Source organism: Ceratotherium simum, chromosome 5 (genome assembly GCF_057802395.1).
Source record: "Ceratotherium simum simum isolate JZ-2026a chromosome 5, ASM5780239v1, whole genome shotgun sequence".
Classification (NCBI taxonomy): Eukaryota; Metazoa; Chordata; class Mammalia; order Perissodactyla; family Rhinocerotidae; genus Ceratotherium; species Ceratotherium simum.
Window position 1 is genome coordinate 33,048,383 of NC_141904.1, and position 25,486 is coordinate 33,073,868.

Consider the following 25,486-nt stretch of genomic DNA (forward strand, 5'->3'; position numbering starts at 1 on the left):
ACTTTAATTTGCTGTTACTTATTTTTGACGTTAGTGAGGTTAAGCACTTTTTATATATTTATTGGACATTATATTTCTTCTGAAAACTGTCTGTGCATGCCCTTGCCCATTTCCTCCATGGGCTTTTTTGGATTGATTGATATGTAGGTGCTCTTTTTAGTTATTGAGTGTTAATACTTTGTCAATATGTTGAGAACATTTTGTCAGTTTTTCTTTTAAATTTTTTGTAGTTCTTTTCCTGCACTTATATAGTAAAATTTTTTCTTTTAGGGCTTTAGGGCTTTTGTGACCTGCTTAAAAAGACTGCCCTTTCGTTAAAACAAAATATGTTATGATTCTCTTAACCTTTTTCCTATTGCTGCTGATAGCACTTTGATGAAAATCTTCATGAGTATAGCTTCCTCTCCCACCACATGTTTTGGATTGTTTCCTTAGGACAGTTCCCAGTAGAAGGATTACTAGGAAAGGGATGGGAACATATTGTCACGTTGTGCATGCATGTTGTCATGCAGATGCCACCATCATCGACGGGTCTTATAATAAAGATGTTGCTACCAGTTTACATCATACTGTTGTTGTTGTTGCTGCTGAATTCATATTTCTTTGACTTAAGGTAAATTGTCTGTGTCTCAATTTTTAGTATTTTCTTACAAATTTTTATGAACTCTTTAAATATAACTAGTAGTAAAGATATCAATTCTTTGTCATAGTTTCTGTATATGCTTTTCCCAGTGTGTTGCATTTTTCCATTTTTTTTTCCTGGAAATATGGAAGTTATATATTAGTATGTGGTCAAATCTACATTTCTGAGCTTTTTGATTTATTTTATTACTTCTAATAATATAGACTTCTTCATAAATCGTAGTGCAGTGGAGTAAGGAGAAGGACATCTAGAGATAGACTGTTAGGTATGAATCCTGGCGCTATCACCTACTAGCAGTATGATCTTAAATTTAGCTGCCTAACTCTATAAGCTCTCAGTTTCCACTTATTAAATGGGAAGAATGAAAGTATTATAAAATAAGATTGCTCTGACAATTTATGTAAAGCACATAGCACAGTGCTTGGAACGTAGGAAACATTTCATAAATGTTAGCTCTTATTATGGGAGTATGAATTGAGTTTTACATGTGGTATGAGGATAGGGTATAAAAAAATTTATGCAACTTGCTAATGGTAAGGTTCAGGACATGCTACCCCAAAATATGGCACCGTGGCATATTGAACATTTCAAGCTGAAGGAATTTGTGAAATGGCAGGTGCAGGAAGGACTTTCTGACCTTTCCCTGAAGCAGGTCATAAGAGCCTCATGTGAGAGGTGTCATCCCTATACCTGAAGGAAAGGTGCATTCTTATCTCCAAAGACAGAGGGACACCAAGAGGAATCTGAAGGAACAGGCTTGCTGTTTCCCACGGTTGACTACACTGAGCTCATACCCTTTCATGTCCTATCACATTTTCCCACGACGTTCCACTCTTCATGAAACCTAGCATAAAAACCCTCAGGTTTACTGTTGCTTCGGGTCTTCATTTCCTTATGAAGGCTGCCCATCACATAAGACTTATATTAAATGAATTTGTATGCTTTTCTCTTGTTAATCTCTCTTTTGTTACAGGGGCCCCAACTGAGAACTTAGAAAGGTAGAAGAAAAAGACATTTTTCCTTCCATACACTAAGCAGTTATCCCAGTACCATTCATTGACTAATAAGTAATCTTTCTCTTCTTTACTGTTTTTTTAATCTTCTTTATAGTTTATAATAGGCCTTCTTCATAATATAACATATGACATTTGAACATGTCAAAATATCTATTTCTCTATCTATTCATTTATCTGGTCTTAAAAGGGATTCCAAATTGCTTTAATTACTGTTTCTCTATCTTTTTAATGTGTAGATTAGTGATCCTTCATTACTCTAATTTTTCAAAAATTATTTTCATAGTTGTTGCCACTTTACTTTTACAATTACAATCTGTAATTGTAATATATATATATATTTGTTTTTTGTATAGTATAATGTTTTGACATTTTAAAAAACCTTTCTGGCTGGGGCGGGACTGCCCCTCCCAGGGCTAGCCATTTCTTAGAGATAGCAAAGGACACTTTTTTCATATGCAAACCAACAAATCCCAAACCCATATCCCCTAATTACTTTCTTATCAAACTCTCAAACACGAAGCCAATATTTCCCCTGCCCTAAATCATCCCAGGGCCAGGTACCAGGCAACTGGAGACCACCCCTCTAGACCAAAGCCCTCCAGAATTAATCAAACTAGCCAATACTAAACTGTTTACCCTACCTTACCTTGTCTTTCTCATGGAAACTCCAATAAAGGCACAATTTAAATAGTGGCACAATTTAAGAACACACAGATGAATTTTAGAATTATTTAGTCAAGTCTCAAGAACAATTTGGTTTAGATGATGATTGGTATTGTGGAAAATCTGTGTACTAATTTAGGGAGAAATTTGTAATACTAAATACACCTGTGTAGAAACATAATTAGTCTATTCATTTTTCTTTAGGTTTTTCCATGTAGAATTTTATGTATTTCTAGTTAGGGCTATCCCAGGTACTTGTTACTAATTGGAAAAGGATCACTTTTTCATTTTGCTTGTAATTTTTTTGGCATATATATATATATAAATTATGTGTGTATATATATCTTTTTTCTAACACTTTACTTTTATTAATGCCAAGAGTTTGAAAGACAAAATTAATGGCCACTCTCTTGATTTATACATTTATGTTTATAGGAATTTAGGCTACTATAGTTTCTGATGAAAAAATATTTTTCCCTGAAATTATTGCAAAAATTCTTCATAATCAGGAAATTTTCATTAGCCAAATTGCAAGATAAGTTGCTTACATTTTATGACTAGATGTCTGGATATTTGTGTTAATTAATAAGCTTGCTTATTAATGTGAAATTCATGCGCCACAACTCACTTGATTCACTTAGCTTTATATGCATCTTTCCCCAAAGACAAATATTATAATAGATCCCTACTGCTGGCTTCTAGCCCCAGGCAGAGAGAAAGCTCAAAAAAGAATAGTAAGCAGAGAACCCCTTGGGAAGAGTCACAGTCTTCACAAATCATTTCATTTCCTTTTGGATTTTATTTTGTGGGTATCATTCACCTTACCATAGGCCAGTGTTTCCCAAACTTGAATCGTTCATGTATTCCATCACCATTTTGCCATTTTCTATAGTGTTAGTTACTATAATTTTCTTTCATTTGACTTAGCTTTTTCTTAATTTAATTTTTTTGAGGTAAAATTTAAACACAGTGAAATGCACAGATCTTAAGTGTAGAGTTTCATGCATTTTTCTTAAATGTATATACCCATGTAACTACCATCCAGATCAAAATAGAGAATATTTTCATCACCCCAAAAAGTCTCCTAACCAAAAATTTAGAATGTAAATATGATACTGGCTCAAGACAAGGTTGACATAAGGGAAGCCATATTGTAGAAAAGAAACCCTATTGTAACTTTGAATGACCTCTGACTAACTAACCCAGGTGGATATGCACCCTCTAGGAGATCTAACTGCTCTATAGATTTTACCACCCCTGCTTGTGCATATGCCTCCCAGCTGCGATATGATAACTTTGTTCTTTTGAGTTCCTTAGGAATGTGATGACTCCCGAACAGAGAGTCTATGCTGATAGCCATCATCAGTGATAACTGAAAGATCAGTGTATAGGGCGTTGCTCGGGTCTCTGATGAATATCCAGTAAAACAAAAGACTATTAGGTACTAAGACCAGATGTCTGCCCCCACCTGGAGGTCAGATGGATGCCCCCACCCAGAGACCAGATGCCTCCCCCACCCGGAGACCAGCCCCCTATATAACTGTCCTGTAATCTTTGTTCTGTAAGATGGTTTTTTTCGGGCATTAGTCAGCCGTCTTCCCTCTTGCTAGCAAGCTGTAATTAGAAGTCCTTTCTCTCCTATCACCTTGCATTGTGACTATTGACATGTCTTGTGGCAGGCAGACGACCCCCGCAGCCCCACCCTTTGGGCAGTAACAAATACACTCTTTTGATGTGTATTTGCATTTTTCAAATACATATAAATAAACATATATTAATATAGGTAATTGTCCATTTATTGCTTTAAATCATCAATGCAAACCTTAACATAGAAAGTTCTTTCCATACTAATTTCAATTACCCTGCTCTAAAAATCTGCAGAAAGAAACTGCCCCACTGCAAGGCAGTGGTATAGAACAGCCTTCCAGGGGAGTGATTTTTAAGAAGATACTCTTTAATAACTTAATAACTAAACCTGCGTGATTAGGTTCTGAGATTTACCTCTTTTATTTTGAATTGCAATCTTTAGGAATTGTATAGGTTAACTATTAGTAGTAAAATATTAAAATTAGACAAAATGGATTAATTGCTGATATCCAAAGACTTTTATATACCATTTATGAGAGCAAGCAAAGATCCCTTGATTCAGAGGACCTGTTTTCTGATGTGGATGATTGCGTTTGCTCCTTAAATTAAAGAAAGTCTACTTTGGGACTTGCATATTTGCTTAACTCTTTTTTTGATTTGACTTTGATCTCATTGTTGTTCTCATACGATGAGAGGTGAGAGTGGAAGGAGCTGGGGAGTATAGGGGAAATGTGCCTCAGGGTGAGTATAGCAGAGTTGAAAACTCCTTTGTTCTTCCCTGGAGATAAAATAACAGTGTCCTAGTGTGAGAGCCATGCTGTTCTCCAAGTTCACAGGGCTTGTAGTGGGAGAGGTATTGGCTCACAGCTGGCCTGTACAGGGCAATTTTCCCATTCACAGGGCTGCTGGGCTGCCTGTTGTTGCTGGGTCGCAGGACTGAGGAGCTGCTGTAGAGGATGGACGTGGAGACAGGGATCAGTGGTGCCTTCCTAGGCCAGTGATTTGTCCCAGTGTGGTGATGTAGCTGAGAAAATTAAAGTTTAATTATGCAGATCTGGTGCTTGGTAAACGGAAGTTCGTGTTTATCAGTAATTTTCTCTCTTGTCCTTAAGAGAGAAGGACAGAGATTTAGTAATTTGAGTTACCCTAATTACTAAAAAACAAACGAAAAGTATCATTTTTGAATGTCACCATTTATAATAATAGAAGTGTTGTATTAATTTTTGTTTTTCAGCAGATAATGCCCTTTTAAAAATTCACTCAAGATATTAATTCATTTGGAATTCAAGTTTAGTAATACTTAAAATCTAGTGTCACAGATTCCAGAAATTCAAAACTTTTCCACCATAACTCTCCGTGTTTTCAATTCTGTATTTTAACTTTGAGCCAGAAGGCAATAAAGAGAATTCTACAAAATGCAATTGCTCTTTTGCTAAGAAACAAATACCTCTACAACTTGAGTCCCAATTATTACATGAAGTTTCCAGGTGTTGTCCTTTGTCATTTAGGACTAAAGTTTGTGTTATGCAGTATTTTTCAATTTATCTTGCTAATTATATTCATTACCAGTGTAATCCTTTCTGTCTGATCCAGAGACACATAAGTCATGTCTCCAACGTCAAGCTACACAAGATGAATCTGAGTTTCTTCTGAAGTTTGGAATATTTTTCCTTCACCATTGTCTTCCTCATCCCATTCCATTAAGACCAAAAATATTATTAATCGATAGAGAGTAGCTATTGATATAACATACAATAGGAATTTGAATAATGAGTTTGCATTGTATGGATTGTAGCTATTGCACTAGATATTAAATGATCTTTCTATGCTTAATAGTAATAACTACTGTTTTCCTATTTGCAAAGGGAAAGTGTTATCATTGGAAAAAATACAATGTCAGTGAAAATTAGTAGAATTTACTTATAAGTTATTAGAATTCATCTATAATTTAAAATTTATAAACATTTGGCTTCTGCCCACAAGTCTTCCAACTTTTCATTTATGTTAGATAACACAAACCTATTTCCTTTCTTTGAAGATCTATCAATTATTACTTTGTAAATCTTTAAAATTATAGTGACGAGGTGATAGTTACCTTTATTTTTGCTTATGTATTTAATACCTTCACTTTGTTCCAAAAATAATTTGCTGTATCATGAAATGTGTATATTAGGTACACATCTTAAATCTGTACTCCCCCATATACTCAGGTGGGGGAGATCGTAGATCATCTAGATCATACAAAGGGGGATATATCTTCCATGTCCTTCCATGAATCTAGGTGCAAGAATGTCCTCCATTTCATACTCTGGAATCCTCAAGAGAGTTGATGTAAAGACTTGGATCCAGATAAATTTTTTTGTGTGTGTGTGAGGAAGATTAGCCCTGAGCTAATATCTGCCAATCCTCCTCTTTTTGCTGAGGAAGACTGGCCCTGGGCTAACATCTGTGCCCATCTTCCTCCACTTTATGTGGGACGCCGCCACAGCATGGCTTGCCAAGCAGTGCGTCGGTGCGCACCCGGGATCCGAACCGGTGAACCCCGGGCCGCCGCAGCAATGCGCACACACTTAACCGCTTGCGCCACCAGGCCGGCCTCCAGATAAAATTTTTAAAAGAATAATCTTTCTTTTTTTTTTTTGATTGTGCTATTGTGTAGAGTCTATCTATTCCTATGTAGGAGAGAGATCATTTTCTTTTGCGTAATGCTGAGGATAATCACTCAGAACATTTGACAGCGATCCATGGGTTCGAAGAATCAGGCTGGTTATCCTTACTATTCAAGTTGATGGAGAGAAAAATGGTAAAACAGATAATGAAGCTCTCAACATTCATTCTTTTGTCCAGAAAAATGTGTAACATGGATACTATAACCACTGAATGTTCTCTGTGCATTAGCTTTTTAAAATTTAATTGGAATATGTAGATTCTAGAAAGTCTTCCTTAGAAACCTTATCTTCTCCCAGCATTCTTCTTGTTAAAATATGCAGCGACTTTAGGAAAAACTATACACAAATAGAAATTGTTCTCAGCAGACTTGGATTTTTAGAGAGTCTCCAGTTAGAGGTCAAATAATCTAATTTACTGGCTCCATTCAATCAGATAAACAACTATAACATAAGTTCTGCTTTTCATGGGGATCCTTCCTCCCTAGACACTCTGTTTCAACTAGCCATTAGTATTCTTATGCTCTTTATAGATATGGGTGAAATCTGTGCTATTAAAAGAAAAAAAAACCTTCCTGAATTTCTATGTTCTATCCCTGCTATAGATAATTTAAAAATTATCAGTGAAGTACATAATCATAGAGTTTCTTGAAGTGTTCTGTTACTTCTATCCTCAGCCAGGACTGGGAGGTGTTAATAGAAGGCCTTTCATGCCTTCTGTTTAAGGTGGTCTAGTGGTCAACTTCTGTTTTTAGGGGAAATACTCTCCTGTCTCATCTCACTGCTTGAATACACACTCCAGTGTTTTCTCTGGTAAGCCCCTCAAAGCAGAGAAATCCACAGTGCTTTATTGTGAACTTACACATGGCTGAAGAGATAGTGCAGGGGACAGCAAGAGATCTATAAATCATATTGCCGGGGACTAATCTCTGATTTTGTCCTCCAGATCTCCTGGGAATAAGAACTCTACTAAAGATTGACTAGACTGGAGCATATGGTAATTGACATTTATGTAAGAAACACTAGATTTGTATTCTTTCTGTTGAAATCATGTTTAAAATAGTGCTAGAAAATGATCATTTCAGCCTTCCCCCTTTTCAAAGAACTGTTAAAAACAATCATTATCTAGGCCTGAAGACTTACCTTTGTTATTTGTGCTCTCCAGATACTCAGATTAAGTATTAACCATCATTTACAATGCTTCATAAAACTAGTTTTCATCCTTATTCTAAGCATTTTTTCCCAGCAGATTTTCCAAAGGGAAATGAGAATATTGGCTTTTCCTTCTGTGTGATAACTTTTGACAAGAATTGTGTACATTATTTAAGGCACAGTTTCACTTTTGGAAATTCTGTCAAAGTAGGCAGCTCTTTAGTGATTATTGACTGACAATTACTCTCAAAAGAGGATTACAAAGCACATTTATGTCTTATATGAGCATAAAATGCTGAATCAAAATTTTATGCCCTCAGATTTAATGCAGCTAACAAACTTGTTCTTCTTGCTTAAAAATAAAAATATTTTTATGTAGATGAATAGTGACTTAAGGAAATAGGCAATGTCAAGTTAGTTTATACAGATTATAGAAATCTGTTGTAAACACAGTTCTTATGGATTTTCTATCCTTTACAATTAAAGCCAGTTATCTCAGTTGTCATTCTAGTCAGCAATCCTAATTATCATTAAATATATATATAGATATTTTTCAGTAAATGGCATGTGCTGTCTATATGTATACTTCTTTGTTTTTTATATCCAACAAAAAAAGAATTAATACTTGTTTTGATTTCTTTAAAATCAATGACATTTATGTAACGTTATATTTGTGTGGGTGGGTGTGGGCTAGACCAGTGCCTAGAGCAACCTGAAGAGCTTATTTAAATGCAGATTCCTCGGTCCCACTCTTAGAATTTCTGATTCAGTAGGCCTAGGGTGGGCATGAGCATTTGCATTTCTGACAAACTCTCGGGTGTTGCTGATTCTGTCACATTGTGGCCCTTACTCTGAATAGCACTGGGCTAAACAACACAGGAAGAGAAGCAAAAGAGATGGAACAGAGAAAGATTATAGTAAATACTTGTAGTGGGTTGAATGGTAGCCCCCAAAAGTGCACCAGAAACCTCAAAATGTGACCTTATTTGGAATAAGGATCTTTGCAGATGTAATGAAGGTGAGGATTTTGAGATGAGATTGTGGTTCAATGATGAATGTCCAGACTTCTGTCCTACAGAACTGTAAGATAATAAGTTTCGGGTGCTTTACCAAGTTTGTGATAATTTGTTTTGGAGCCTCGGGAAACTAATACTCTACCAAAGTCCGACCATACGAAAGTGCCAAGTTCCCTCTGTCATATGGTCTAAGGAAAAAGGACAGAATTCTGACACTGGCCCAGTGAACTAATATAACAGGTTAAACAATAATTGAACATCAACTAATTGCCAAACACTGTTAGATACTTTCTGGTATGTTATTTAATTTAATCTTCCTCCAAATGCTTTGAGGTAGTTATTTTTTTAGCATTGTTTAGCAAGAGAAGACCCTGAAATGCAGAATGGTCATTTAGTCAGAAAATATTTATTGTGTCTACTTTATGCCAGGTTCTTGCTAGATATTGGAATGGTCAGTGACTTACCAAAAGTGATATAGCTAGTAAGTGCCAGAGTTTGCATTCAAATCGTGATCTTGTCGTTCCAAATTCGGTGCTCTTCTCCATCATGTCATACTTTATCTACGGCTTGAAGCAGGAAAGCACAGGGCATTTTGGCAAATACTGACTCGTTCATTTTGGCTGTTATAGATATTTAACAGAGTAGAAAAGGAATTTATTATCTCCAAAACGAATCTCCCTGATTTATGGCAGCTGTTTAACAGTATTTCTTTCTATTAATACCTATAAAGTAGTTTGCACTTTGTTACCTTCGTCATTTCCCTTGTAGTAACCCTTTCACTTCATACTCAAATATGCAGATAATTTAAGCTGATCCTTACTAACAAGATAGTAATAATAGCTCTGCATTGTCTTTGGAGATGTAGATCAATGATTAGATGACAATATTTCTATATGCTTTTTTACCTTATTTACTTTTATGTATATATAAATAACAGTTCTGGAAAAAATATTTAAATATTACCTTGAAGTTGAAGATCACAAAAAGAAGACCACTTAGTCTTTAACATCATAATAATATGAATTCCCTGTTTCATACAAACTTCCCTTGAATGATTGAGGTATTTAAGCTGTTTAATAATGTTTTGAGAGTTTTTAAATTCAACCTTCAGCTCATTATAGTTAATACTTTTGAACGTACAATGTGAATGGCACTCTGCTAGCTGTTAAACATTTACTATATTAAAAAAAAAATCTTTCCTACCCTTGCAGTTTAGGTGCTTGATTCAAGATCAGTAAAATCAAGATCAGTGAAACTGTGAAAGAATTAGACAAAATGGACTAAGAAACTGCTCACCTTAGCAGGTTAAAGTGCAAAGACAAGAAATAAAAGAAGCCAACAAACACATTGAGGGGAAAGTTGCACTGAGATTCTGTCTTAGAAGCTGAGGGTAGATTGTACGAATTTGTTAAATGCCTAAATCAATGATAACAGTACAGAATGATAATAACACTGACACCATTTTTTCCTTGTGATGATATTTGTGTTTATCCTATCTTTCTCCCAACATTTATCCATTAGTTTATTCCACGAACTTCACTTCATGTGCACCTACAGCATGCAAGGTGTGGAGACAAAGTGAGAAGATCTTCTCACTAGCCAGTGAGAAGATAAGTCTCATAGACAAATAACCAAAATGTGAGATACTAATTCTGATCTAAATGACGTAGATCATAACTCTTATCACAGAAAGGTTCATGGGACAATGTGGACTCTTCTATATCTATCAATTGATTACAAGTTTTATTCAGCTATCTTTTGGGTTTTGATTTCTTATTTTATTGTATTTTTGTCAGTGAATGTGATCTGTAGAAGAGAGATTATTTGTATATTTTTGAGACTTCCTTTATGACCCAATAGGTAATCAAATTTGTAAATATTTCAGGCTTAAAAACAATATGTATTCTTTAGTTATTCAGTGCCATGTTTGATATGTGTTTATTAGATTAAACTTATTATTTGTTATTGAACTCTCTTATTTCTTTGCTAATTTTTGTGTTTGCTGTATAATTTTTTTATGATAAGTAAATTAAAATATCCCATTTTAACTATAGTTTCATCAGTTTCTACTTGTAATTCTTTCTGTTCTCACCCTGTATATTTTAAGGCTAAGATTTTAGATATATACAGATTCAGGTCTATTATACTTTCTGGGTGGATTGTTTCCTTTGGCATTAAGTAATAACTCTTTTTATGTCTGATTATGCTTTTTGCCTTAACATCTTGTTTTTTCTAACAGTAATATTGCTACATCAGCTTCCTTTTGTTAATAATTATTGATATATTGTATTCTATCTCCTTATTTTCCATTTTTCCATGTCACCAAGTTTTTAAAAAAATTACACCTTTATTGAGATATAATTTATTCACTCTTTTAAAGTGTGCAATTCAGTGATTTTTAATATAATCACAGTTGTGCACCCAATACTACTATCTAATTTTAAAACATTTTTCATCACCTCAAAAGGAAACCTCATGCTCATTAGCAGTCACTGCCCATTTCCCACTTCTTCCCAGGCCCTGGTAACCACTAATCTACTTCTGTCTCTATGGATTGGCCTTTTGTGGGCATTTCAGATAAATGGAATAATCATACAACATGTGGCCTTTTGTGTCTGACCTTTTTCACTTTTCACTTAGCATAGTGGTTTCAAAATTCATCCATGTTGTAGTATGTGTCAGTACTTCATTTATTTTTAAAGTCTGAATAATATTCCATTGTATGGATATACCACATATTATCTATCCATTGATGGACGTTTGGGTTGTTTCTACTTTTTGGCTATTATGAATAATGCTGTTATGAACATTCATGTACAATTTCCTGTGTGGATACATGTTTTCATTTCTCTTGGGTATATACGCAGAGGTGGAATTGCTGGATGATAGGGTAACTCTATGTTTAACATTTTGAGGAACTGTCAAACTGTATTCCAAAGTGGCTCCACCATTTCACTTTTCCGCCAACAATGTATGATGGTTTCAGTTTCTCCATATCCTTCATCTTATCTTTGCTTAGACATTAAAATCCCAATCCCAAGCCCTTTTGGCCCTATCCTAGTACAAATTCCTGTGGGCCTTTGTCATGTCAGTTCCCACCTATATAGCTTTGCGTTCAACATGTTACTGGCATTTGAATATTTCTTTTTTTTTCTTTAAAAATCATATAGGTATTAAAACTTAAAAATTGTTTTACTTTGTATTTTTATGTGTTTGTGAAGGTGAGGAAGGGAGAGTGAATATAGGGGATAGGCATTCATATTGGATCAGTTTATCATTCCTGGAAGTTGAGCAGATCGGTGCAATTGCAGTGACTGTGAAATGGTTGACTTAGAGTTACAGGTGTTGTTTTGGGCTATGAGCCGGAGTTTATCTTCTGGGCTAAATTACTTGGACCATATAGGACCCATTATTATACTGAACTCATTCAGCCCCATATGAACTGACTCATCTTTTTGCTGTTGTTATTTTACAGATGCAAGTTTCCAAAAATAAAACTGAAAAGAAAAAGCCAAAATTTAAAAAAAGGAAAAGGTATGTTTTTTTAAATTAAAAAGTATTATGATAAAATTGAAATATTTATGTATTGGATTTAATTATTATATGACATTTTCCCCAGATATTTGATTCTGTTTCTCTAGGAAACCTTGTGTTTAAAATTTTCCAGAAGAATTAATAAAATAATAAGTAGTAGTCTTAGAAGTATGAAGAAAGTTTTATGTTTATACAAATATGTTGAGCCAAAACTTTCAAAGGTAAATATCATGTAAGCAACCAGATGATAAGCAGATTTTTGGTTTAAAAATTAGTAATGCAAACCAGAAACAGGCCTTTATAATGAACTAACAAGCCACTGATGAGAAGTTTTAGTGTTTATCATTGAATCTGCCATACAGTGTATTTATTTATTTTTTTAATGAATGTTAATCAGTGCTGTGTTAAAAGGACTCCTACTCAGTGACAGAGACTGACCCTAATATGATAGTCCTTCTCTTCTACTTTCTCCTTTTTCATAAGATGAATAATTAAATTTTTAAAAAGGACTTCTACTATCTCATCTCAGTTACACTTCACAGTAACCCCATCAAATAGGTAATAGATAATCATAATTATCACCATTTAAAAGATGAAGAATTTGCTTAGAGAAGTTAAATGGCTTTCTCAAGATCTTATGATTAGAGAAAATGCATTTGAACAAATGTTTTCTGACTCTAAATCAGCAACATAATGTAGTGGAAAAAGCATGAATTTTGCAGTCTGACAGAATTTAGTTCTGTCATGCTCAACCATTTACCTATGTTGTTAACTTTCTTAATTTCTCAGAGCCTCAGTTTCTTTATAAAATGAGAGTAACAATTACTTAGTAGGTTTTTGGGGAGACGGATTACATGAAAAAGCCTATGGAAGGTAGATCATTAGTGCTTTTTACCTAGTGAGAGCTGAAATCAATGTTACTCCCCTTTGGTTTTTCGCTGTATCAAGCTGCCTTATTGTATAAAACAACCAAGAAAAAGTACCTCAAGATAAAGAAATATATATTCATAACTTAACAATTACCAATGAATACACATGAATGGTCACTTAAATATGTGATTGATCTTTTGAAACTAAATCTGTCAAATTCTTTTTCTAGGAAAGCTATTTTAAAATGCTCTTTTGAAAATGTTTGTTCAGATGATGCCTTATCAAAGGAGAACCTGGGTATGTGAAGTCCTGTCCTGCTCTTATTTCTTTTACCTATATTTAATTCCACCAAATGTAGTTGTAGCCCTTTGAAGAAAACAAATGTTGTACATATATACATATATGAGAAATATTAGTGAGTCAGTTTTGGTATTGATTTATATACTAGGGCTTTTCATTTGTCTTTAGGTTTCTATTCCCTTGAATTAAATTTTCTCTGGCTTTGTCATGTAATTAATTTTTTTAAATAAAGCACCAGCAGTTGTGGGAGGAAATACCAGCATCAGTACATTTCAGTCCAGACCTCTCTGTTCCAAATTTATTGTGGTCCTAGGGGTGCCAAAGGGAGAGAAAGAAGAAAAGCAGCAGCCTGGGGCTTCCAGCTGAATTAATTGTCATTGGTATTAGAATACAGTAGGGCGAATGTGGAATGCGGGGAGAAAGTTCTCGTTTTCAAGAGCACTTTACTCTTCCTACATTTTCATTAGTCTTGAAAAGCAGGCAAATGCTTATTTGCAAGATGGAACTTTGGCAGCCATGCAAAGAGGTTTCAAAGCCCATTAAACCCCCAGAAGTTATCCCTGCCATACTCCCTCTCCCTTGTAGCTACCCCCAGATCCTACGGCACTGCATTTCAGTTGGCTAAATAAGCCATTCATTTATAGTCTCATTAAAAGAAAAGAAAGCAGGCAGAGGAAGGACTGAGTAGTTATTAAAAAAAAAAATAATCCTTTTGTTCCTCTCCTAAATCAATATGAAATTCTGTTGTTTCTATCTCTTCTTAAACTTATTCTGCTGCTGTTTTCCTGCTAACCACTGTGCCTTTTCTTGGCTGTTTTCTTTCTTTGTCTCACATGATCAGTTCAGATATTCCTGTAGAAAGACAAAGGTCAGTTTACCCTTGGACTGAGTTCCTACTAGGAGACCCTGGCACTGCAGCTGAAGGCTCTAATGCCGGAATCCTTCTCTCTTCCAACTCGCATGGGATACTACAGAAGGAATCCATTGACTGGAAAAGACTCTTCCGTGTAAATAAGTGAATACATTTCAGTAGTTATCCATGTAAAGGGAGGCTCTTTCAGGAGTCTCACATTCTGTATGGCTCTGAAAGTCTCAATAGTTAATTATTAAAATAGTTAACCCGATCTGTGTTTTGCTCCTTCATCCCATTTTGAACGACTGAAGAGCAGAAACATCTAGTCTGCTATGTTCTTTGCAAGAGCTGACTACTTCCTGAAAGAGTGGTTCTTTTTCAATAATTTAACTCTCCTCAGGTTTTTTTATTCCCTATCCATATTTCTCTGGATCCCTTGATCAAGCCTCTGATATCTCTCATTTCTTCTTAGCTTAAGGTAGGACCAGTCCCAGATCAAGTGATAGAGGAAAATTATAACATCTTCTTGAATCTCTGCCCCACTTTTTGGATCCTCTTTCCTTACACTTGTGGGTGCTAAACTCTCTCATTAGTCTACTGCCCCAGATATGCTGTTCCTTTATGGGTTTTAAGCTCTGCTGATTGCTTCTCTGTCTCCCTTAGTTAGAGATCAAGAGAAGAGCAGCTACTTTACCTCTCCAACTATCATTTTCTTCATCTGTAATAAAGAGATGCAGTTGAAGATCTCTTATCCAGCAAGGAGAAGATGGTTTCTGGAAATTACTAGAAAAAATTGAGGAATCCTTAAATAATTTAAACGGTGCGCCATGGCCTTATAAAGATTTAAACTAAGAAATAACTATTTCTGGAGTATATCTGTATTTTTTGGAAAATTGCTACCAGAAATATCGTGTATCATATTTGTATTGTCCCTATAACTCATTTTTCTAGTGTTTAGGGACAAGAAAATTCATCTATGATGAAGTAATAATAATAGCAGGAATAATGGTGATAACCAACACCTATAACAATTACTATGTGTCCCCCCATTCTAAACGCTTTATATATATTAGTTTGTTTAACCCTCACGAGATCTATATGAGGTAGATAAGGTAGATATTATTATATTTCCCATTTTATAAATGGGGAAACTGAGTCACTTAAGAGGTTATAGACTTTTTTAAGGTTACATAGCTTCTTAAAATTAAAGTGTGCAGCTATTTCCTTGATTGCTTTGAGTACCAAGAATCTTATAAATTTATGTTTTTTTTGGTACAGCACTGATAGTTGGCCTAAGCATTTTTAAAATTTGATTACTGCCCTTCATATCCCGCTTAATAAATTGACTTTGGTTTTTTTTTTTAGTCTTTTGATTTTTGTCATTTGTTTTATTATATCACTGTTTTCTGTTGGTAAATACCTCATTTCTTTTGGGAGAGTAGACAGTCGCTAAAAGTTTGAATTAAAAGATTGACATATTACCCAGAACCAACTAATAATCTATTAGCATTCATCATTAAGTTAACAATGGATGGTTGCTACCATCCATTCATCAGCCACCTGAGACAGGTAAGCTTAGGAGGATGGTTAATATAAGAAAGGGGGTGACCCCTAGAGCAGCATGAAGGCCTTGTGGCCTGGGTCTGGAGGGTAGGAAGGATGAAAAGTGCTGTCTTGATACTCAAGACAAACTTTGCCCACCTACTCTGGGTTTGGAGTTACCTTTAACCTCTAGGCTAAAAGGTGGATGGCCCTCATGCCCCTTTCCTAAAAGTGCCGTGCCTCCTATTTCTATTTGTATCTCCAGGAATAGTGCTCTCTCCTTCATTACATTTCAACCTGTATTTCACTCATCATTACATTTAAATTGTAAGCGCACAGAGGAGTCTTTGTGGTTCCTTAAAAACAAGATAGAACCAAGTACTTTTACCTCATCCTCGCCTTCCTTCTCTATTAGAATGCCTTCAGAATTTTAACATTGACATGGCCCTGCAAATTTATTTAATAGGATTTTTTCAATGCCAGCTTTAGGGTAACCCAACCAGTAGCCTCTTTATGTAAGAAAGGAAACGGGTTCTTTAAACATTTAATAGAGAAGTAGAAATTAAATAAAACTCTATAAATATACATTTAAAAGCTTTTAAAATAGTGATTCATTTATTGAGACAAACAGTTATTTCTTATCAGGAATGGAAAAACAGCACTGATTTATTTTATACAAATTCATTTTTAAAAGCCAGATATGGACTTCAGAATAAGAGATGCTTTTTTCTTTCTTTTTTTTTTTTAACTTTCTCTGAGTGATAGAGCAGCTGTAATGCTACCACTTTACTCTCAACAACAAATTGAAACAAGTCGGGGAAACTACAGGATAACACTATTGATAGAAGATGATTGGTCCTGCAATCAACAAAGGCATTCATTCTGTCTCTATCTTTGGAGGATATCATTGACCAATTTTGATAACCTAGTTTGTAGGTTACAGTAACTACTATTTCTTGAGAATTATTTTTGAACTCTATCAGGTTACAATAAAGGAATACCTATTTAGAAAAGCAAACCTCCCATTGCTCTGGAAACAGAATTTGACATCAGTCAAGTTGGTGTTATGAACTCTGGTTGATTTATGAAGTTATCCATTACTTTGTCTACTCTTTGATCAAAAGGTAGTGTACATGTTTTTCCGGATCACTTGAAAATGGAGAGCCTACAATGCCATTCACCAATGACATTCATTGTAATAAATTGATTGTATTTTAGCCTAGCCTTAGAAATATAAAGATGTTTGTGTGCCATTTTTCCTTTACAGCATAGCTCAAAATCCATCGTCTCAACAGTGCATTAAATGTCAGTATCAATTTCCATTGACTCAGAATGTAAAGTAGGAAAACACAGCATCTGTGAGTGGGACTGGGGAATCCTTGTGGAGATAACCACAAGTAGTGGTCTGTTAAGTATCAGGTTACTAAGTACAAAATCTGTCATAAAGAGAGCTTAATTTCATTAACAAAATTGCTTCAATAAAAATGTACATTCCTCTAGAAAATTCTGATTTAGTAGACATGGGGTTGCATTCATATTTTTTAGTAAACTCTCCAAGGTGATTCTTAGGCCCACCAAATTTTGAATACCATTGTTCTAGAATGTAATATTTCTTACTCTGTGCTCTTAGGCTTTAGCAATTACCCTGGAACACAGATCTATGTGGATACAACTAACGTGTCAATTATAGTTTTTGTTGGTTTGTTTTGTTTTTAAAAGTAGGAACTGGTTCTGAGGTGTGGAATGGCTTATCAGAAAGCTGTTTTCAAACTGTTTTTTCTTTGGGGTTTTTTTGGTGAGGAAGATCAGCCCTGAGCTAACATCCGTCGCCAATCCTCCTCTTTTTGCTGAGGAAGATTGGCCCTGGGCTAACATCTGTGCCCATCTTCCTCTACCGCATATGGGATGCCACCATAGCATGGCTTGACAAGCGGTGAGTTGGTGCGCGCCCAGGATCTGAACCTGCGAACCCCGGACCACCGAAGCGGTGCATGCGCACCTAACCACTGCGCCACTGGGCCGACCCCTGTTTTCAAACTGTTTTGAAAGAAGTTTTCCAGAGAGAAAAGCTAAGATTGGCTGGGAAACAGATGATGGCCGGGAAGGCTCGTTGGTCTATGCCGGTTCTCTTGAGTCCCTGACTCTTAGGAGGCACACAATAAGCATTTGTTGATTGAATGTAAAAGTACTTGGGGCAAGCAATAAATATTAACAGAAAAATTATTTTTGTAGACAAAACTGTAATGTGAAAAATATAAACAAAACATTGTTTTTCCAGTACTGTAGTGACAACCAAGAAAGGGAAAACTTTCTATTATATAACCTCCCATGACTTTATTTAACACTATTATTTAATAAATGTTTTAGCATAATCTTAAAATTTCCTTCTTATGAGTAATAGATAAGAGAAAATTATCAACAAAGAAGATGATAATAAAATATGGATTCCTTTGAACTGGAGGAAAGGAAACAGTGCGTAAAACTTTTCACATTAATAATCTGTTTTTTACCTCACAACATGCTTAGTTTACAAGGATACCTGTGAGCGTGTTCACACACACACATGTAAATGGATGTACATATCATATGCACTCTTCCTAAACATTATTAATCAGAAAAATTTTAAATATGTTCAACAGTTAATTAAAAAAGTTCACGTTATTGCTGAGAACACCTTGCTTCTGTATTCAGTGATAATATTTTTAGCTCTGAAGTGTGTGTCCTGCTTGGGTCTATTTCTATGTTCCGTGAACTTTCGGCTGCTGTACCTAGTGTGATTTCTGGTGACCTGCCAATGAATGGTGAATACTAGGAGGTGGTATGTCAGATTTTTGTAACCAGAGTAGAAGGTGATGGGATGTGTATTCATGGCCTTTCTCTTTGAATCATGTTGCCTTTGGAAGGACTTCTCAGATGCTCCATCTGTCTCTTATACAGGACAACTGGCCACACATGGCCCCCTTTCCTGGATCTTTACTTCAATAAGACTCTATATCAAACGAAAATGTTTGTTTTATTTAAATTAGGAATTCAGTTACAAATTGTTAATCAGTAATTGAGTCTATAGAGTTATAATAGGCATTTATTTCTTTGGTGGGGGATTTTATTTCATCTCAGCAAGTTCAATGAATTACCAGACTTTTTCCCTACTTATATATTTATATCATGGTAGCACACACAAAACAACTTGTATAAGTGTGGTATTTTTTTTTTTAAATATCAGATTAAGCAATTAAGATGTGTTGATATTTGGGTTAGGAATAGCCTGTGTTTAGCCTAGCCACTTAATTACATGGCTTCCCTTTTTAGTCAGTAGTTTTAGTATTTATTGCGGGGATTGGCAAACTGGGGCCCACAGTCCACCAGTCACTGCCTGTTTTTGTAAATAAAGTTTTATTGGAACCTAGCCACTCTCATTTGTTTATATACATGTCTATGGTTTGTAGTACAACAGCAGAATTGAGTAATTGTGACAGAGACCATCTGGCCCACAAAGCCTGAAATATTTACTCTCTGGCCCTTCACAGAAAAAATTGCTGACCCTTGGTCTGTAAATAACATAATTTAGTTTAATGCCCTTGGCTGCTGACTGAAAAAAAAAAAAAACTTCTAGTGAGCTTTTGATGTTTCAGGATACTGTATAGTCTACATGTAGCAAGAACATCACCTACATTTTTCAAGGAATAATTGTAAAAGATTCACCTGGAAGTCCATAATAATTTTGCATCAAGCAGAGGCATATATGAAAATTATATGAAATAATTTATTTTTTATCTTGTAACATTTAGAAGATTTCCTCTTTTTTGGTGGTTAAGATTATGAATTAGATTGAATTAATTAAGATGTAGCATTTTTTAATATATTAATGATGTTTCTCTAGTTGTCTCCGAGACAGAAGTTTTACTAAAAGAGCTGGAGCAAATGCTACAGCAAGCGCTCGAGCCCACAGCAACACCTGATGAGTCTGAAGAGGAACATGGCGAGGAAATAAATACAGGAGAAAAGGTAGTATTGATGGTTATTATCAGGCCTAAAGAGCAACTTCGAATTCTTTAAATGGCAGAAATTGCTCCTGGATATACATTTTAATTATATGGAAAACTTTTTTGTTTCTGATTGATCCCTTGATTATCATGAGTTGAATAGTAAACTAGTAGCCTGTTGAGAAATCAGAATATATCTATCACTCTTTGAAAAAATATCTGTGTTTGAGCAGAGGAGCTCTTTTTATTTTAGATCTTTGAGGTTGGAATGAAGAAAGACAGAGGGGGCTCACTGTAGTTGAGGGGGTGCCACTACAGAGAGACCTCTCCCCTGCTGCCAGTCTTTACAGTGGGGAGAAGTGGCCAGGACAAGAGCAGCTCGCTGGGAAATCTGCCTTATCTGGTTCATGCACAGGGATAACCTCAATAGGGACCAACCTCATTATTAACATACTGGAGGTAGAATGTTTCATTGGAATACATTTCACCATTCATAACTAGATTTGTCCTTTTTTTTTCTTTTGGCCAACTATGTTGGACTGAGAAAGACCATGCATGCTTACTTTATTCAGTACTTGTATATGACAACATAAATTTTAAATTGGTTGACAAACTGCTCAGCACATCAGCTCCATGTCTCTGTAAGTAAAATGAGGGTACAAGCCCAGGTCATTAATACAGAGCAGCAATGTGGTAGGTGTAAGAAAAATAAGGTGTGAGGCAGACTTCTACAAGGCAGTACAGCTGTTCCCTAAGTAATTAGGAAGAAAAACAGCAGCGAGGAGTCATGTACCTTAAGGTTTCATTCATTCTCTCATTCATTCATTTAGATAAATAGTGTGCCTGGAGTCAAGAGAGCACAGTGGTTAGGAGCACTGACTCTGGAATATAGAGCCTGTTCCCAATCCTGGTCCTTCCAGTTAGTACTGGCATAATTTGGCAAAGTTGCTTATCACTTGCCTCAGAGGATTGTTTTGAGGGTTAAATAAGGCAAACCAGGAAAAGTGCTTTGCATAGTAACTGACGCCTAAGGTTAGCTATTATTATAGATAAGAATTGGCAATGGCAGTCACTAGAGGGAATAAATGCTAAGATTTCCTTATTTCATCTCTTTCCTCACATTCTCACTTTGAGCAACCACTCATCCCCAAGTTTATCTGTTCTCAGATGCTGTAAAATGTACATTTATAAGTGTATAAGGTTGTTTACACACTTTGGCAGACTGTTCAATTGCATGATTTCATTCAGAACTTCAACGTGAACAAAGATGATTTTTAAACATCTCCTTTATTGAATTAGAAATCAAGAAAATATACAGAATTTATAGTTAAGGAGATCAATGTGTTACAAGAAAATAAATGTTAAAAATTCTGAGTTGAAAAACACAATAGTTTCCTTAATCAGCACCAGCAATACCAACTTCTACCTGAATTTGTGTGGGTTGTAAATGCCATTTTTCCAGTTAGAGTTCCTTTTTTAAAAAACTTGTTTTCTGTATATAGATCTTACCTTTTGTAGAACAAAATCTATAGATTGGTAACATATATCTTATATACATATAGTTCATATACAAATTATTCTTTTCTAGAAAATGTGTGTTTCCTTTGAGCACCGTATGGTTTTGTGCAATGTTTTTTCAGTCTTTGTGTTTGTCTTTTCAAAAATACAGCCAGGTTGATTTTTACAGAGATGTCCTGGAGCTTTTACAACCACAGAATTGGCTTCTATTTTGCCCTTATAACAAGTAACTTGATAGAACAGAAAATTACTTGTGATTTTTATTTCTTAAGGTAAAATACATGGTTTTAATACATCACCAGGCAGGAGCTTGCTTTTTGTTTTAAATTTTTGTCATATTTTATGCTTTCAAAAGGCATCTAGGAATTGTAAAAATTAACCACTTGAACTTGTTGGCAGGCAGGTGAGTGCCTCCTGCTGACTGGTTCATAAGCCACTCTCCACACTGAGCTTAGTAAGTCTGGCATTCATGCCGGGTTCAAGATATTTAGGGCCTTGTTCACTTTTAAATGAGGAGAATAGCAAGGAAACCAGCCATCAAAGCTGGAGCAATTTCTAGTTTAAAAGTAAAGAAATGGTCACTCCAGGGATTTCTTTTTCTTTTTTTTTTTTTAGTTAGTATGAAAAATTAATATGGCTTCCAAAGGTAACGCCACTTAAAACTGGAGATGTGTTTTGTTTTTAGGAGAAAGTGGCCTCTTGTAAGCTAACACACCAAAAAGAGCCACCTGATAATTTTTTTAAGTTCTGAGCATGATTATTTTCTGAGCAGAAAATATTGTTTGAGCTATTTTCAAAGTTGTAAATATGATGATGTTTTCATCAGTCATTTCACGTATTCAGTTTCAAGTTGATTACTCTCAAGCATTTATAACAGTGGATGAGAGTAACAACATGAAAAAACATATACACACATGGATAATCAAAATTCATTTCTATTTGTCATTGAAATACTTTATGAGATTATTTTCCTCAGTAGAGTCACCTTCCTAATTATGTTCCTCTTTAGCTAATATTAGCAGTGGTTGACATGCCCTGACTTGGCAAGCGATGGGAGGGAATTAATTTCAGATTTTTATAAAATCTACCTGAATAATTCACAAATTAGATAATCCATATACAAATAAGACAGAGTTTACTGAATAATTATTTGTATTAAAAGGTACATTTTTGATATAGGATAACACTTGTATAAACTACATGTATATTCTTTTTTTTCTTAAATTTTATGGAAAGTTAATTCTACGTTTAATGAACCATGAAGTTATAAATCTCATATGTGTATGTGTGTTTGTATTGTTTTTGCCAGTGTCCTTTCCCACTAAGCTGGAGCAAACTATCAGTATTCTTAAGTAATGCAGATGCTTACAAGAAGATGACCACAGAAAATGTGACTAAAACAGTTTTATTTATTTATTTATTGTTTTGTAAGGAAGATTAGCCCTGAGCTAACATCTGCCAATCCTCCTCTTTTTTTTGCTGAGGAAGATTGGCCCTGGGCTAACATCCATGGCCATCTTCCTCTACTTTATATGGGATGCCGCCACAGCATGACTTGACAAACGGTGCATCTGTGCGTGCCCGGGATCCAAACTGGCAAACCCCGGGCCGCCGCAGCGGAGCGCGCACTTAACCGCTTGTGCCATCATGCCGGCCCCTAAAACAGTTTTAAGTTATATTCCCTATAATAATAATTTTAAAAGTAAACAAATATAGAAAACTCATGTAATTTAAATGACTGCATTTTTCCAAAGCGTAAAATTAAAACTAAAAGCGTGCAATGTTGGGGAATAGAGACAAGACCTAAATAATGTTATTCTTGTACTAACACATTTACTATACATTATACTATATATGGGGATTATTATATGACCACCAGCATAACAGAAAACTTTGTAACTTTTGTGACTTGAGGAGTTACTGAAAATTTTATATTTTGTTCAAATAATTAAGCCTGGTCTTCAAGTAAATTTTATGTAGATCTGATTAATTGTATGGTTATTTTTACAGTCATCTAAATGCAGCTCTGAAGCTCCTGCAGGCAGTCCATTTGAAAACCAGTATGAAGAGGACTATCTTGTAATTGATGGGATAAAATTAAAAGCTGGAGAATGTATTCAAAATATAACTAACAAGTTTAAAGAAATAGATGCTTTGATGTCTGAATTCTAGAGCATTATAGATATTTTCAAAAGTTATTTAGAAAAATATTTACATCTTTATATTTTCCAAAAAACTCAAAAATGTTTAGTGAAATAGGTATACATTATACCAAAGTTGATCTTTGTAATAACTTTTTACTGTATATTTTGAGAATATCCATTGTTTTGAGAGCCAATCAAATGGTATTTAAGTTATTGTTAAAAATTTAAAATTTAGGAAATCCTGATATTTGTATTTGTAGATTTTTTTTTCTTATTTGCCTTAATTTTAAAATGATTTATGAAACTTATTGCACAAACACATGCTTTACAATGGTTATTTAGGCTCTTTATTCAAATGTGGCTAGCTGTTAAAATGGTTACCAAGGCTATTATAATTGCTAGAGATAATTCAAATCTAATATACTTAGAGAGTGTGTATTTGTAATGGAATTGAGCTATTGTAAAATAAAAGGAAATAATAAAAAAATGGTTGTATAATAGGGTTAGAGCTTTATTTTAAAAACAAAAATATCTATTGTCTTATTACGTTGGAAACAATCATTTCAACCACAGTTCCCAAAACTAAATGATTAACAGAGTTTGTGGAGGTCTTTGTAAGATCAGAATTCTGGACTCTTCCCCACCAAATCAGTATCTCTGAAGGTGAGGATGGGAAAATCTAATTTAAAATATATAGAGATGAGCTAAACATATTCACTATTTAAAAAATCCAAACCATATAGAAAAGTAAAAAGTACATCATGCCATGCCATTCCCTTAACTTCTTCCCTGAAACCCATTCCTTACAGATTCCCATGAACAGTTTTAGCGAATGTTCTTCTAGATCTTGTTCTATGCACATCAAAATGTGTATATATGCACATCCATCTCTAGTTTCAGCTCTGGCTCTTTGTCTCTGCCAGTCTCTCTCCCTGCGGGCAGGGGGTTGGGGAAAGGGCATTCCAAGCACATAAAAACAAAAAACAAAGCTTAAAGAGAGAAAAAAAGCAAGAGAGCATCTGGGACCTGCTGTTAGTTGAATTAGCTAGAGTGACGTGTGAGGGTGAGAAGGTAAGCCACAGCAGATGAAGAGGGCCATGTACACAGGCTAAAGTGCTTATAATGTACCCTGAAAATTATAGGGACCAAGTGAAGAGTTTTAAACAGTGGAATCTCTTTCACGTTTCAGAAAGATCACACCAGCAGCACTGTGAAGAATGGAGTGAGAGGGAGTCACACTGGAGTCAGGGGACCAGTTAGGATACTACTTTGGGAATTCAGTTGCGAGATTATGAGAGTCTGAATTATAGTGGTGCTGCAATGGAGAGAAGAATCTTTAGAGATTCCAGCTACATTAACATCAATGGATTATCATCATTTAGAGATAAGATATGGGGATGAGACAGTGGGAGGAGTCAAGGACAACTCCTAGTTTCTGGTATTCACAATGGTGTTCAATGAGGTAGGAATGCATGCTGTTTAGAAACATGAGACAAATACCAAGTTTGGGCCAAACTGTGTGAGTTCAGCAGAGATTCTAATCTATTCACGCTTTGACAAAGACTGCATTTCAATACCACTCTAAGAACCGGAGTGACTAGGAATAGTCTCTCAACACATCATGTTTAAATTCTACGTGGTATTAAACAGTGAGGGCTAAGGCTTCATTTTTTTCTTCCAGCTGAATTTACTCCACAGCATTTCAGAAAAATTCTTCCTCTTTTTCTTGGCAGTATGATTTTATATTCACAACCTACAAGATATCTCAAGAAGTAATTGATCCCGCTTTTTGTTACTGCTTAGAATCAACTATAAAAATGACTACAATCATATTTGAAAGACTTTATCCACCATTCAGTTGTTTGATATAACCCCCCATCTAGTAAATTAATTACATCACTTGCAGCTCATTCCTCTTGGTGGAACAGTCAGTGCTCATCAAAGTCAGATTCCATAAGTAAGATACTGAAATTTCCAGAATGAATTCATATCTGCTATG

The 25,486-nt window shown here is 35.1% G+C and overlaps 1 protein-coding gene across 4 annotated transcripts in view; it reads left to right on the plus strand.

Moving 5' to 3' along the window:
* Nucleotides 1-25,486, plus strand: part of ZCWPW2 (zinc finger CW-type and PWWP domain containing 2) — a 151,591-nt gene that overhangs the window by 107,432 nt on the left and 18,673 nt on the right. For 3 of the 4 annotated variants that reach the window (XM_004419444.3, XM_087430654.1, XM_087430653.1), the window contains exons 6-9: nt 12,219-12,277; nt 13,377-13,444; nt 19,723-19,847; nt 23,354-23,991. In XM_004419444.3, the coding sequence (XP_004419501.2) occupies nt 12,219-12,277; nt 13,377-13,444; nt 19,723-19,847; nt 23,354-23,515 (414 nt within the window). In that variant the 3' untranslated portion in view covers nt 23,516-23,991. Of the gene's footprint in view, nt 1-12,218; nt 12,278-13,376; nt 13,445-19,722; nt 19,848-23,353; nt 23,992-25,486 lie in introns of those variants that run through there. The other variant, XM_087430655.1, reaches the window with a different exon arrangement.